The sequence below is a fragment of the Tenrec ecaudatus genome, chromosome 13 (genome assembly GCF_050624435.1).
Source record: "Tenrec ecaudatus isolate mTenEca1 chromosome 13, mTenEca1.hap1, whole genome shotgun sequence".
In the NCBI taxonomy this organism is placed as follows: domain Eukaryota; kingdom Metazoa; phylum Chordata; class Mammalia; order Afrosoricida; family Tenrecidae; genus Tenrec; species Tenrec ecaudatus.
Window position 1 is genome coordinate 85,771,808 of NC_134542.1, and position 15,750 is coordinate 85,787,557.

The 15,750-nt window shown below is 39.4% G+C and overlaps 1 protein-coding gene across 4 annotated transcripts in view; it reads right to left on the reverse strand.

Annotated features, from left to right (window-relative positions):
- Positions 1-15,750, reverse strand: part of GALNT13 (polypeptide N-acetylgalactosaminyltransferase 13) — a 540,793-nt gene that overhangs the window by 14,240 nt on the left and 510,803 nt on the right. For all 4 annotated transcript variants that reach the window (XM_075529413.1, XM_075529412.1, XM_075529411.1 and 1 more), the window contains one exon: positions 3,983-4,117. In XM_075529413.1, coding sequence (XP_075385528.1) covers positions 3,983-4,117 — 135 coding nt within the window. The remainder of the gene's footprint in view (positions 1-3,982; positions 4,118-15,750) is intronic.

Genomic DNA, 15,750 nt, shown 5'->3' on the forward strand with positions numbered 1-15,750 from the left:
ACTTGGTGAAGAGCTCAGAAACACAGAAATGAGACTTTTTCAGAAATTTCTCAAAGAATAATAATTTTCCCTTTCTAGCAAAAGATAAATATTTGCATTAAAGAAGCAGTGTGCAGTCCTTGCCTAATTCTATGTTTGAAGAGAAAATAAGCTCTTGTTTCTTTTTCCCATTTAAGCAACTGCCACATCAGATTCACTTACCCTGGGAAGCCCGATTATTCTCCAAATGCATTGACACGTTTTCCTAACTTTGCAATATTTTTTGAACAGCGTACAGAAAGATTAATAAAAATAAGTAAATGTTTGGCCACTGTCTAGACTGTCCCTCAAACTTTAAGGTGCATATGAATAACCAGAGGTTTCATATGCTGTGAAGTTGTCACAGAATCTACATTTCTAATGAATTCTCAGTTAGTATTACCACAATTACCTTCTGGATTGCAAGCGCCTAGACTAGTCTTCTATAGTTTAAGAGGATCCTAGCTTTAACCCTTGAAAGAAAAAATAATAAAAAGTAAATATTATCTTCAATTATCTTTCTCAAAATTATTTTGTTCTGTATGACCACCTCAAAAATGAGACTTTTATTTCAAAACTCAAATTTTCAGAAAGGTAATATATTCATCCTACATTTTAGACTCAGATGATTTCTCCATGTCATGATTTATACATCCTAAAATTTGGCTAAATGTTGTCACTGAACAAGTTGAACAACACAACTTTTAGATTTTAAAACATAAACATATAGACATGTAAATCCAGTTTTGCTATATGTTTTCTTTCAAAGTAAGCATTTTTCAGAATTTGTGGTATGTGCATATTGTGCTCTAAAAAGTAAAGTTACATGGCACAAATGTTATGATTCTCTAAAAATACTGCAACAAATAATTATAATCTTCCAAAATAGTAAATTTACACATATCATTAAATAAAAAATATGAAGTAAATCCAACGAATTTTTCACTTTTCGATTATATTCTATTGGGATCAATTACTGGTTAACAGAAAATATAAATTAAAAAGATACTTGATAACCAAGAATTATCGTTTTATACATAAAGTGATACAAGTTTTGACTATAGAAGACAGTGTCTGTTTCTGAGCTAAAGCGAAGTTTAAAAGTGGTATAATTGAGCCTTAAACAATGTGGGATATTCACAATGTCAAAGATACACATATAACATGGAAGTTCCCCAAAACGTAGCTCCTAATAGTCTATTATTGACTAGAAATCATAGAGATAACATTAGCAGTAAATTAGCACATGTTTTACACATGTTCTATGTTATATTATATACTGTATTATATAAAAGCGGCACTTTCAATTCCTGAGAGAAAGATGTCTTGCAAAAAATGCAAGATTTTGCATCTCCTGGCATAGTGACAGAAATAGCTTCACAAATTTCTTCTTCTTTTTAAATCATGGTCCTTAAACTTTCTTATTATTTTTGTCATGGTTTGCACTGAATTCATTTATCTTGAAATGGCAGGCATTTGAAGCTTCAGACTTCAATATAGAGTACATATCAAGTGATTCACCTTTTCTTTGCAATTCCATGACAGTTCTCAGCTTCTTGGGAACATTTCCAGCATCACTAGTGGAACACTGGGTGGGTCTTATGGTGCTACTTAACGTTTATTGTATTACACTAAACACAATGAGAACTCCGCAGGAACCATAAGACATCACTTCTTACTGTAAGAAGGAGTTCCTTAGCAATAGTAACTCATGTAGAGACGATTTCCCTCACAAGCTGGTTTAAGATATCTGTCTATAAGTTGACCTGTGCGTCCCAAACTCATGTTGCTCAAGGGTCAACTGTATTCTGAAAGTCAATACTGTTTCATCTTATTTTAAAAATATACATTTGCTCCCTTTCTATGTGAATGAACAATAAATGTCTTATTTTAGCATGATCGCAGTAAAGCCATGAGCTCCTGGTTGAAGCTAAATAGTAACAACAATAGTTATGGATTCAATTGTGCCTCCTTACCATATTTGTCAACTGACTAGGGTATCATCCCTAATATGTATTATTTTCCATGTTGTGATCTGATGTAATTATCACACATGTAGTAAAGTTTTACCTCTATGAAATTAATGGGACAGGGTTAGAGGTAGTTATTTTAATGAGGCAAGATACAATCTACAGTATTAAATTATATCTTAGTCAATGTATTTTAAAATAAAAAGAGATTAAACAAATAGGTAGTGAAGGCGGGCGATCAGTAGCAAAAGAATGAAGAGTGGGGAGTGGAGCTTAGCCTTCGGACGTAGGGCCCCTGCAGTGAGAAGACCAAGGGAAGTGTGACGCCTGGACACCTGGCACTGTCCAGGGGAGAACGGACCCACAGTTGTGGAAAGGCAACAGGGAACTTCCCCTCAAGGAAGCTGACCCTACAGCTGAAACCCAAAGAGAGCAGGGCTCCTTAACAGAAAGGATACAGTTGTTTGTTCAGGCAATCCACTTGTGGGTTTCTGTTATAGCAGCATTGGGTAACTATGACAAACAGCTGCAACATTTAAAAAAATACATAAAGGAATTTCTACTTTAAAATGCCTTCTGCGGGTCTGTTTGGCAGGGTAGTGATGGCAGATCAAGAGTTGAACAGAAAAAACAGCAGTCAAATAAGGCGCATAAAACATTGAGAAGGCAGCTAGGCGAGGACAGAACAGGCTGGTGCAACCTAGAAAGGTTTCAGGGTTTTTATTCTTAATTATGAGAAGTCCTACTGGTACAGGAGTTAATGGAAAGGTCAATGGTTCAAGCCCACCAGCTGCTCCGCAGGAGTCTGTCTGTGACCATCTCAGCCTGGAAACCACATGGGGCGGTTCTGTCCGGTCCACCGGGTTGCTATGTGTCAGTGCTAGTGCACGGGAGTAGGTCTTACTTAGGGCCCAGAAAAGATGACTATGTGTCCGTACAGCCTGGAGACACAAACGTTACCCCCAATTTCAGCACACTTACATTAACCAGCTTCAAAGCTGTATCACAGTAAGATTTTCTAGTATTCCACTTCAGAAATTACAACATTACACGAAAATGACATCCAAAACACGGTTGAAAGCTTTGTTAAAATATAAACAATATATCCCAAATAGGTTAACCCTATATCTAAAATCTCTTTGGTAGCTTTCCAGATGGTCTTCTTGCAGGCTTGAAGAGAGCACAGCCTCTGTGAGGCTCCTTTACTGTGTCCGTTATCACGTAGGGATAAACTTGTTTCCTTTTGCAAACGGATCACCAACCACTTAATAATAATGTGAGAGTTGTAACACAGATGACCAAGTTATTTTGCTAAAAAAAGAGAACCTAAGGAAATGCAGCTGGTTCAAGCCCACCACCTGCGGGCGTGGGAAAGATTTCTTTTTGATTAGCTCCATCTGATGGCTGAACTGGTTTTTACACACGGCCTGGCTATAAAAATCGCAACAATCATGTCACTTTCTCTTTATCTTCTACTCTATCAGAAAGGTACACAATTTTGAGAAGAGACTATTCACATTATTATGCACCTAATTTGTTTTTGAAATATACACATTATTTCTTATTGTACAAAGACTTCATGCCTATCTTGTTGTCTTCTCTCTTTTCTACCTTTATGTTAGGAAGCTTACACATCAGACATACTAACGGTCTAAAGTTAACATTTGAAACTATGAACAGATTACCAATATTGTCTTGTATGTAAATCTTCATACATACATCTCAGGTAAGTTTAGCTTGCCGCCTGCCTAATTTACATTGAGCAGGTATATGGTTATAGTACATTTTAAGCTCATAAAGATGAATTTATTTTCCTAGTTTATGTGGTATACTAATGAACAATTTGAAAGCAAATGATATAGAATCCTAATATTTTCGGACATGTGTATGTTTGAAAATACAGTTTGGGTAATGTATAAAGGTAACCTAAAGATATTTGAAATATGTAACTTAGCTTAAAAGTCATAATACTTTAATAAACAAAAATACTATACCTCCGCATCATATTCCCATAATTGATTTCCTCTCATGTGGTGGCATTTTAACATAATTACAGGTCCATTGAGTCTAGAAACATCCAAGCATAAGTCATCGGTTCGGATTTCTTTGTCGGCAGTATAAGAAAAAACCTGAAAATATAAAGTTCAACAAATAAAGGAGTATTTTAACGAATCATAGCATGTGTATAAGGGCGATCTGTAGAAATTTTCAAATCAAATAAATAGGTGTTACATAATCTGCTCAGTGATCTTGAGAAAGGGTTCCTTCTTCAGAGTCTCTTTCCTCAGAGGAAAACTATGGGCAAGGTCATATGCTTCTAAGGTTTTGAGGAAGTCTGAGTTGCTGTGATTGGGTCAATGCTGACTCATGGAGACTCTCTATAGGACAGTAGAACTGCCCCTGTGAGTTTCTGAGACTGGCGTTGCTAACAGAGTAGAAAGCCCTGTCTTTCTCCATACCTAAGACTCTAATACAGTATTGCTAGACTGACCTTCTCAATGCTTCCAAAATATCAAATAAATGTAGAATTGAAAAGTGAACTTATTGTTAGACAATCCAAATGAATACTATAGCAATCTTTATTATTTCGTTCCTAGTGTGAACAATTTATTTATAGCATTGATGATTAAAGCTTCATGATTGTTATTAATGACATAATTACTAAAGTCGTTTTCTGATTTTTAGCTCTGATAGGCATGGTGTAGAAGGCTCTGGGCTCTTGTTTTGTTGTTGCAATGTCAAGAGCAAGTGTAATGAGCAAGGTCACCTCAGGGTCTTTTTGTTTGCCAGAGAAGTCTGAGGCCACAACTTACTTATTAATTCTAGAACCTCAGTATGCCAACTGGTTAACCCTGAAAGGGTCACCCCTACCACTTGCGGTTTAGAGCTCCTCTGAGAACAGGAAACAGCAAGACAAAGTTACAAAGTCAGTGATGGAACCAGACATATTAAGGACATTCTCCCCAAAGTTTATATACATTCAACTCAACCATATATAAATTTAACAAGTGCGTTTAATTAGTTATGCAACACATACTATGAATTTTCTATAAGGAATACAGAAATAAGATCTTTATCTTTATTCTTTTTTATTTTTCATGAAAAACATAGAGTAACTGAAAGAAACACTATTAAAGATACATTTGGTACATCTCTTAGTGATTGGTGATCTCAGGTTTCCTGGGAAATTCCTAGTCTAGTTGCTGTTACTAAGGCATCAACTGGCACCAAGGAAACCAAACTAACATTCATGCGATGATGGTAGCAAAGGGGGTTAAGCGTTGGGCTGCTAACATCAAGGCTCCCAGTTCCAAACGAGGAGCTGTCCACCAGCAAAGATGAGGCTTTCTACCCCCATAAAGGTTTACAGTTGGAGCACATGAGCAGCTCTGTTCTGTCCGATAGGATCATGATGACTCGGAATCCATTAAATGGCAGTGAGTTGAATGTGGGTGAGCCCCAGCTGACCAGATGAAGCCTTCACACGCAGCAGGGGAGATTTTCCAGTATGTTTTATACCTGCAGACTATAAGGAGATGTTTTGCCCAATCGCCCTCATTCTTAGGAATTCTAGAACCCTAGTATATAAACTATTTAATCTTGGAAGGGTTACTTGATTTACATATTTTAGACTTGCTACATCCCTATAATTGTATAAACCAATCTCTTAAAATCTGTCTGTCTATATATTATCAATCTGTTAAATTTCTATCTCTTGCCAGTCTGTTTCCTTACAGAACTCTTTATTAAACACTTCCACAACAAATTAGCATTTTCTTTACACAATTATGAACACATAATGACTGCTTCTGGCAGTAAACATTACTTTGAAAGTGAAACATTTCTTTTGTCAAAGTTTAGAGTTATTTTCATAGTCAAGGGTAATTTTACATATTGAAATTCCTTCATTATAATTGTTTAGAGGCATGTACATGGTGCATGGACACTATTGCTTCCAAATTAAGCATTGCTTCTATACTGTAATTCAATCATTGCTAATCTGTGCCCACCCTTTGGCCAGCACAAGCCATGATGACGCCTGTCCTGGACACTTTCAGCCTAGTGCCATCTGCAAGGACACCTGATGGTGCAGTGAGTTAAGCATTTGGCTCCTAAGGGAAAAGTTCAAACCCACAAACTGCTCTGTAAAGATTTACAATCTCAGAAACACTCCAATTCATCACGGATTCTGTCCTATAGGAAGCTATGTGTGCACTCTATAGTGGTTACATTGTGCAAAATTTTTTAACCATTTACAAATCCTGCCCTTTCATATCGATGAATATTGATGACCTTGGTAACAACCCTTCATCTCCTGATAGGTTTCTAGGTGGACATCGTTTCCTAGGGCGCTTTCCCGCTGCTTGACTCCATACCCCATGGGCTGTGTGGTATGTGGGTAGTTCCCAGCCCTGCTATGTGTAGGTCTTGTTCAGCCTCTTCCTGCTGTAGGGAGGACTTTGATGCTGGACCAAACATAAGAGAAAATATTTTAAACCTGAGTGTACATGAAGCATTTTAACTTCTCAGAGTACACTAGCACCCATTCTGATGACTATTCCTTCCTCAGCCAAAGAGTTTGATGATATGTAAATTCTCTTACCAAAACCGGGAAGCATTCCTCCTTATCTACTTATCACCCAAATTGTTTCACCACTGTTTACCAATATTAGATTTCATTAAGCCAGACACAAATTACACAATCTATAGGTTTAGCATATGTTTGCAGTTGCTTCAAATACACAGGGACTCTAATGGGAATTAATTGGATTACAGTCTCATCACTTTAATTAAACTAAGATAAATAGAAACAGATTAAATTAATCAGTCTTGGTGTTCTTTATTCCATTATCAAAGAGGAAATATGAAGCTAAAATCAACTTATCACCTCCGGTTGTCAGAAAGCAGATGTAATACGCTTCATAGATAATACTCTGAAAATACAACTTTTTGTCACATTCTACAAGTACATTTCTACCCCGATGTTTTATGACTTGGAAATACTTTGAGATACATCTGACCCAAGGGCAGCCCCCTCACCTCTGACGGGGATACCAGAAGTTCTATCTCCAAGAGTGAATTATAGTTCAGTGAATTAATGTGGCTCTTCAAGCCATCATAGCCCTTGTTTTTCCCACCAAGTGTTTTACATTTTCCTGATGGGCGAGAGTACATTGTCAGGGAAAGCATACCGTTTGGATTACATGGTTTACCCATAGTGACTGTCAACAGGAAAAATTATGATTGCTATCCTACTGGGTATAAAGCAGGAAGATTGAGGTGGGGGGAATCTCCTTCCCAACAGGTGAGGAAGAGGCAGGCTTGGAGAGTGCCATGTGTACCCCAAGATCCCCGTGCTCTGCACCTGGTGGTTGGGGAGAGAGCTTTAGCATCCAGGGTGCAGCAGCGCAACAGCAGTGACGCAGCAGCGATGGAACACGGAGCCAGAGCGTGTGGTCCAGGGAGCAGGGAATCTACGTGCTTTGGGGCAGCAAGCTGGCTTGTGGAATGAGGGAGTCTGGGCACTCAATCGGGGAAGCTGTTTTGCTGACCTTGGGAGTTGGAGTTCAATGTCTCCAAGTCGAGACTTATATCAGAGTGACATGCTTTTTGGGAATTTACTGGTTTTCTTAAAGAGCTTCTTAACATTGCCCAAGGAGGGAAAAGGCAAGGCCAAGAAACTGAAGACCAGAGAGAGGTCTTGTGGGCATGCCAGAGAAGAAATTGTCCTGACTGAACGACTGTATTCTGAGCATTTATCATCTGAACCTGAACCTAATAAACCCCATGGTTATGAGCATCTTCTGTGGGCACCGTGTGGCTCTTCCACTGAATTGCTGAAACGCGCTGAGAAGCAGAGTGCCTTGGGAGGATTAGAAGGAGGGTGGAAGCATCCACAGCCTCAGAGAAATCAGCAGTGGTTGATGCTGATGTTGAGTCTGACTTTCCTTCCTCCTTGGGAATGCCAGAGGTCAAACACTACCCTCACATCATTTTCTTTCTTTTACAGTTAGGGTGCAATCGCCATGCTCCCGAACGGTAAGAAACACAGATCAGCACTCGGAGTGGTCCTCTGTACAATTTACAGGGCCCGGTACCAACTAGAGTCCTGGGTTGGTCCATATAGCTGAATATTTCATTACTAACTAAACAGGTGACGGGCAGAACCCATGCCGCGTCATCTCAGGTGATGGGTCCAGTGATCTGCGTGTAAAAGGTCACATCCTCAAGAACTCTGTGAAGCAGTGCTAGTTTACACACATGGTGCTGCCGGGAGGTGGAACTGACTTGATGTCAGCTAACTAAAGTATACATGGAAAATATAGGATCCATGCTTTCAAAATTCAAAAGAATTTCAAGCTTGATAAGGTCAAATAGGAAAGTGGGATGGTGTGTTGGGCTGGGTAGGCTAGAGAAACAAATCCATTGAGACACCTATGTGTATAAGAAAGAGATTTATATATAAGAACAATTGAACCTACAGAAAACACCCAACCCAGTCGAGGCCAAGGCCATAAGTCTGATATTAGCCCATATGTCTGACACCAATCTATAAAGTCCTCTTCAGACTCACGAAACACATGCAATGAAGCCAAATGGAGGATGATCACAAGCCAGTGGCTAGAAAGTCTTTGGGTCCAGTAGCATTGTAAGCATCTCAGTGCTGGCAGGGGTCTATTTGTGGCTTCCCCGGCTACCTAGTTCTGGTGGCATCCATGTGGCTTGTCTTCTGTAATGTCTCCCAGGTAGTAGCAGAGAGAGAGGGAGGTGTCTTCTGCCTCCAAGGAAAAAGTACCAGATATCCCAGAATTCTCAGGAGAAAGCCAAGGCCACACAGAAGTCTCATTGGCTGTCTCCAGAATGACAGACTAGACTCCACCCCTACACTCTTACTCCTTAAATCGACACCAGATTGGGTGACTGCCACCGATGGGGAAATACTTCTAAAGGTGCGGCGTTGTGGGATTGCGTGGCTAATATGCCCAGAAGTTGCCCTGACTCCTCTTTTTAGTAGCTTGTTTCACCAAAAGTTTAACAATCTTTTCCACTGTTTGCCATGTCACTTAACTGGTCCCATATCATAGAATCAGGAAGGTCATTGCCCCCAGTTGGCCCAGCTCATTGCTGTAAAACCTACAAATGTATTGCCACGCCTTCTTCAAAGTCCCACATCTTTGCTGTTGTTGTTGTCAGTTGCTGTCAAGGCGGTTACTCCTCAGCGAGACCCCATGTGTGGAGTTCAGAACTGCTTCAGATCACCCGAGCGGACTTCAGAATTTAAAATCATTCAGACCTCGGTGTCTTTGCTGAAAAATGTTAATATTCCGTTACTCTTCCAAAACCATAACATTTCTTCAATCATGTTTTTCTATTTAAATGTATTGCCATAAAGTTGTTCTTTACTGTGATTAGGTGATCTGAGCCCAGTGTCTTTTCATTGATGTTGTATTCACATTTGTTTAGAAATTGTAAACAATCTATAAAGAATCACAGCAAATTCTAATCTCTAATCCTTTCAGTCATGGTTTTCTTCTGTCGGATGCCTATTTTTCATAATTTTATACAAACGTATGGTTTGTTCTTATTAGGGAATGGACCCAAAGATATTTTATTTATTTCTTCAAAAATATTTCAAAGACATATAATTTTACAAAATTAAACAAACTTCCAGTGCTGTTAGTAAAAGTATCTTTTAAGATTTGCAGCATTATATTTATGCTTTATTTCACACAATGGAAGATTACTTAATGTCTATGATTTTAAAAAATTGCAAAGTGTTTACAATCCCCCAAATGTACAATTAATTCTTACGAGCAATACTATTTTTTCTTTTACTTAATCTATATATTAATCTGTATACTTCATCTATAGAATATTTAAATATTTAGCAATTGCATAATATTTAAAAACCCCCAAATGTATAGTTAATTCTTGAAATCAATACTGCTTCTTTTTACTGCAGTGAAAACTTATTTTTCCCCCAGACCTCTAGAACAGAAAATTGTATTCAAGGAGTACAAGGGGAGAAGCCAGAATAATGTACACTGATAACAGAAACCTGAACCAGGCCTCCTTCAGCAAGGAACTCAGGATCCAAACGCCCTCTGCTGGCTCTTTTTTGGCAAAGTTTGTATTATCTTTAAACAGAATGTGTGTGTGTGAGATTTACAAATCGCATTTATTGTTGAGCACTCCTGGACAATCCAAATAGCAAATCAGACCCACGGCCATCAGGTTGATTCTGCCAGTATTTACTGCAAAGGCTCATATTTGGAAGAGAATCTGTATGTTGTATTATAACAATCCTTCACTTTCTAGATAAGCAAACTGAGGCCAAGACTGTTGCTTGATTCACCCACACAGCCAGAGTTGTCTAAGGACGCATTTTCTCCCTCCCCCTAACCTCCTGCCCACTGTCCTGTCACTTAAATAGGCAGCCCAGAGGCAACATCACTTAGTTAGTGTGGACCCCGGGGCTCTCTGGAGAATCTCTTTACACGCTAGAAGTGCAAGTAGGTCAATTTTTGAAATGTTAAATACCACCAATACAAATAAAGTTTAAGAATATATGTAACTTTTTTCTTTCATTCTGTAAGTAGTCCAAAGAAATGTGTGCTGAAATAGGATTCTTTCTCAACAATAGCTCAGACCTTAAGCAATGTTATTTGTTTTTCTAAAATGTTCGCTCTTTCTACATATCACATATCCTGACAAGTTAACATGCAGAAATAAATCATATATATAAAAAAAGGGCTTCAAACTTACTGCCATCAAATCAATTCTGACATGTAGAAAACCTGTAGGACAGTGGTTCCCCACCTTCCTAATGCCACCACCCTTTAATACAGTTCCTCCTGTTGTTGTGATCCCCCAACCATAAAAGTATTATTTTTTAAATCATTTTATTAGGGGCTCATACAAGTTTTATCACAATTCATACATACATCAATTGTGTCAAGCACATTGCTACATAGGTTGCCATCATCATTCTCAAAATACCTGCTTTCTACTTGAGTCCTTGGTATCAGCTCCTCAAATTTTCCCCTCCCTCCCCGCTCCTCCCATAAAATAATTTTTGCTTCTACTTCTTAACTGTAATTTTGCTACTGTTATGAATCAGGTGATCCCTGTGAAAGGGTCGTTTGACCCCCAAAGGGGTCATGACTCACAGGTTGAGAACCACTGTTCTAGCCTTAATCTCTAACTTCCATCCACCCACCTTTGCTGATGGTCTGGGAAAGAGAAGGTGGGGGAGATTCTCATAGGATTCAGCTGTGAGTGCTTGTTTAACAGGGCTAATTGTGACTACCATCCTGCAACATATAAAATGAGCCATCTGAGAAGCAGGAGGGGGATTTCATTATCAGAAAGAGCCAGGAGTGGAGCACTTGTTCTGGACAGATCTCTGTGCAGTAAGCCTCCTGGATCCAGAAGGGAGCTTCGACGTCAGAGGAGCGACACAGAAGTAGCAGCAGCAGAAGAGGAGCCGGTTCATGAAGAAAAGTGGTCGACTTCCCAGCCCACAGAGCAAGTAAAGCTCAGTGCTGTGGGGCAGGAGACTGGTGTCAACAGTGGGGTGCTCTTGGGCATGTGGTGGGAGCTGGTTTTGCCAACCCTAGGAACTGGAGCTGAGTGCCTTCAAGTTGCGTTCACTGGAGTGGGGTTCTTCTGGGCCTTTCTTTCTGGGGTTGGGTTTGCTGACCTAAGGCGATGGCAGTGAATGACGTTGGGTTAAGGTTCACAGCAAAGTGACATGCCTTTTGGGTGTTCATTAGTATCCCTAAAAGAACTTTGCTAAGGGTCTTCTGATGCCTGTTACCCGGTCCCGATGACATCTCATGATCGCATAGGCTGGCGTGCTTCTTCCATGTGGGCATGTGGTTTCTCTGCTGGATGGCTGCTTGTTTCACTTCAAGCCATTAAGACCCAAGACGCTATGTCTTTTAATAACTGGGCACCATCTTCTTTCTTCACCACATTTGCTTATGTATCCATTTTGTCTTCAGCGATTATGCAGAGAGGGTAAGAATCTCAAATGCCAATTTGTTAGAATGTGTTCTTGTATTGAGGGAGGATATGAGCAGAGGCCCGCAGTCTGTCCACTACCTCAGTGTATTGTCATATAAATATACGTATGTACACAGGCCCATACCTCTATTTCTATGGATTAGTGCATTTACATATGGACACACCTATGCTTATACCTCTATTTCTATGGATTAGTGCATTTACATATGGACACACCTATGCTTAGACCTCTATTTTATGGATTAGTGCATTTACATATGGACACACCTATGCTTAGACCTCTATTTCTATGGATTAGTGCATTTACATATGGACACACCTATGCTTACACCTCTATTTCTATGGATTAGTGCATTTACATATGGACACACCTATGCTTAGACCTCTATTTCTATGGATTAGTGCATTTACATATGGACACACCTATGCTTAGACCTCTATTTCTATGGATTAGTGCATTTACATATGGACACACCTATGCTTAGACCTCTATTTCTATGGATTAGTGCATTTACATATGGACACACCTATGCTTAGACCTCTATTTCTATGGATTAGTGCATTTACATATGGACACACCTATGCTTAGACCTCTATTTCTATGGATTAGTGCATTTACATATGGACACACCTATGCTTAGACCTCTATTTCTATGGATTAGTGCATTTACATATGGACACACCTATGCTTAGACCTCTATTTCTATGGATTAGTGCATTTGCATATGGACACACCTATGCTTAGACCTCTATTTCTATGGATTAGTGCATTTGCATATGGACACACCTATGCTTAGACCTCTATCTACATAGCTTTGCTTTCCAGATCATTCCTCCGTTAGCTTTTCCTTCCTCCTGCCCCACCATCACGCTCGCCCTCCTTCTGTCTCATAGTCCTTCCTCTCAGCTAGATTGCTGTTGTAATCAAACAAATAAAACCAAATCTCGGATATAGTCTGAAAAGCCTGTGTAGCCATTGCAATGGGTTACATAACAGAAGACACGACAAAGAAAGGGTGCCGTGTGACACAGGGAGATAAATGCAGAGAACGGGGTGAGACAGAGCAGCCACCTTGTAGCCTATTTCTCTGTTTCTCTCTCACGCCGAGTCAGTGAATCAGTCAGTGAATCAGTTCTTCTTCTCCAGGGCAAGGATCTGCATTAATGGGAACACAGCGACCAACCGGGGAACAGAATGGCAAGAGCTATTTTCAAAATGTAGAATGTATTTTCTCATGGTTTATTACAATTACTTAGTCATTCACCCATTCACTCAAAATATACTTTTGCTGAATGGGTCAGGCTTTATCTAAATAACATATATCCTTCACAAAACCTTGAATCTGAACATAAACACCTAATTGAGAGCCAGCATTTGTACAAGAATTTCCCTATTCATTCCACCTGCCTTGAAATCTCCCCTCTCTGCTCTCCTTGTAAAGATTTTCTCTGACCATTAGCTTTCACTTGATGGTACACTTTCCCTGGTTTTGTCCTATTGCTTCATTCTTAAAAGATTTATTCCCATTTTTTTAAAAGGTGTGTGTGTGGGGTGGGGGGTGTCTTAAGCAAATGATAAGCAAAGTCAAGTGAATCCCTGAATGAAGCATTGCCTTTGAGTCTCGGGCAGCATCAATTCAAGTTTCTCTTTATGCTTATATAACTGTCTGGTACCATTAAATAGCAAAGTATCTACCTAGCCTTGGAGAGTCTTACAGATCCATGTCTGTGAAAGTTAAACACACATAACAACAGTGATATATATCAAGCCCATGACATTTATAGAAACTATTGGGGTACTTTTTTAGTGCTCGTTCTACTAGCATCAAATTAGTGGTAAAAGATTCTGTGCTGTCCTGTTTCCAAATGTTTTCACTGTTTTTAGGTTTGTTATTTTGGGGGGCATGTTCTGTGTCTTAAAAGGTTGGGCTGATACTGTCTCATAAGTCTCTCCTCCAAACCTTGGTAGTGCCTCATAACTAAGTAAAATGGATCTCTAATCTGATAAAATGATTAAATATATAAAACAATTCTCATGAATCCAACTGTAATGTTTAATTTGACACTAATCTAGTTGGCCTTCATATAGCCTACAACTTCCTCTTTGTGTAGAGGTATACACAATTCTACTATGGGACATATAAGGGTGCTTCTATATGCTAGTTCAAATTAAACATAATTTAAAAATTAATCTCTAGATTATTACCCCAACATTTCTATTGGATGCACATTTTTAAAAAGTTTTCTCTAGGTGGCTTTAAGAAATCTCATTATTCCATGGTATTCTGTTTTCCTGAAGATAAGATCAGGGACTCCTGTTAGATTTTCATTTCAGGGATGAGAATTTAAAAATCAGACACTTCAATCACGATTCAAGTGAAACAGAGTAACACACACACACACACACACACACACACAGAAACAGAAGCCATAGAGTTGATTCTGGATCTGTAGTTTATTAGGGAGATGGCCCCAGTAAATGCCCAAGAGGAAAGGAAAGTAGCAAAGAAAGGGAATATTACATAATAAGTTACATTGGAATTGTTGGAACTTAGTTCCTTTGGGGAATATTTCAGAGCCAGTAGAAAATAAAACTGCAGAGGCAGACTCCTTACAGGGATAGGGAGCTGCTGTATTTGTATACCAATTCCCTTCAGTTCACAAAGAGTGGACGAGAATTAATCCCTTGGATTTCCAGCCTGTGACTAGGTAGGCAAAGGTCCGCTGGCAGCCCTCGGGCAACAGGACAGAGGTGCTGGCCTGTGCATATGGGGCTGATAGCAAGACAAATAAGAAAGGGTAAACATCTCTGGAAATGTCCGCTGGGTATTTGGCAAAACAACAAGCATTTAACATAGAGAACATATCATTTGTATTTATTCAATAACTTTTTGAGATCAATATTACTCCTTTGTTACAAATGCGGACTATGAAGCTTACAAGTTAAATCAACTGTTCAAAGCCACGCTGACTTGCACGTGATCGATAGCACCTACCACGGGCAGAACGACCTTTGGAGCTATTGTCAGCCTGCCCTAAATCCCACCCATACTGCCTGCATGTAAGTACCACATCATTACTAGGTGAGCATTTATTACTTTTAATTAGAACTTCTGAATTTATTCTGATTTCAATAGGCTTCCCTGAATGTGCCCTTACCATCCCGCGGTCATCTGTTTTCGGTAATCTCACCTAGAAGAGCACATTTTATTGTCTGACGAGCCCTCAGACAACCCAACTTCCCCTGCTGCGACAGTTTCTTAGGGTTTCCTTGTGTTTGGTGGCCTTGACAACTCTAGGAAATTAAAATCCTATCTATGGTCATGGAGTTAATTTTGACTCAGAGAAAACGTGGAAAGGCAGAACAGAGTTGTCCCATAGGGTTTTCGAGGCTGTACATCCTTACGGAAACCGACTGCCAATCTTTCTCCTGTTGAGCAGAGGAATCTTTTGGCTAGCAACTGAGCACTTTAACCACTGAAACACCAGCGTTGCTTTTCTGAGGATGATTTGCCCGATGTTTGGAGTAGGCCTTCGTATGAATCTCCTCCAGTCTATTTGTGCTGGTTTCAAAGAAAGGTGACCCAACAGAAAGTGGAAATTATCAAACATAAATACCACACGCAAGTAAATTGAGCTAACATTAATTTTAAAACCAGTTGCAGCAGTACTTTGACAGAGAGCAACCAGAAATTCATGGTAAACTCAGAAGAGGACATGAAATAAGCATTAT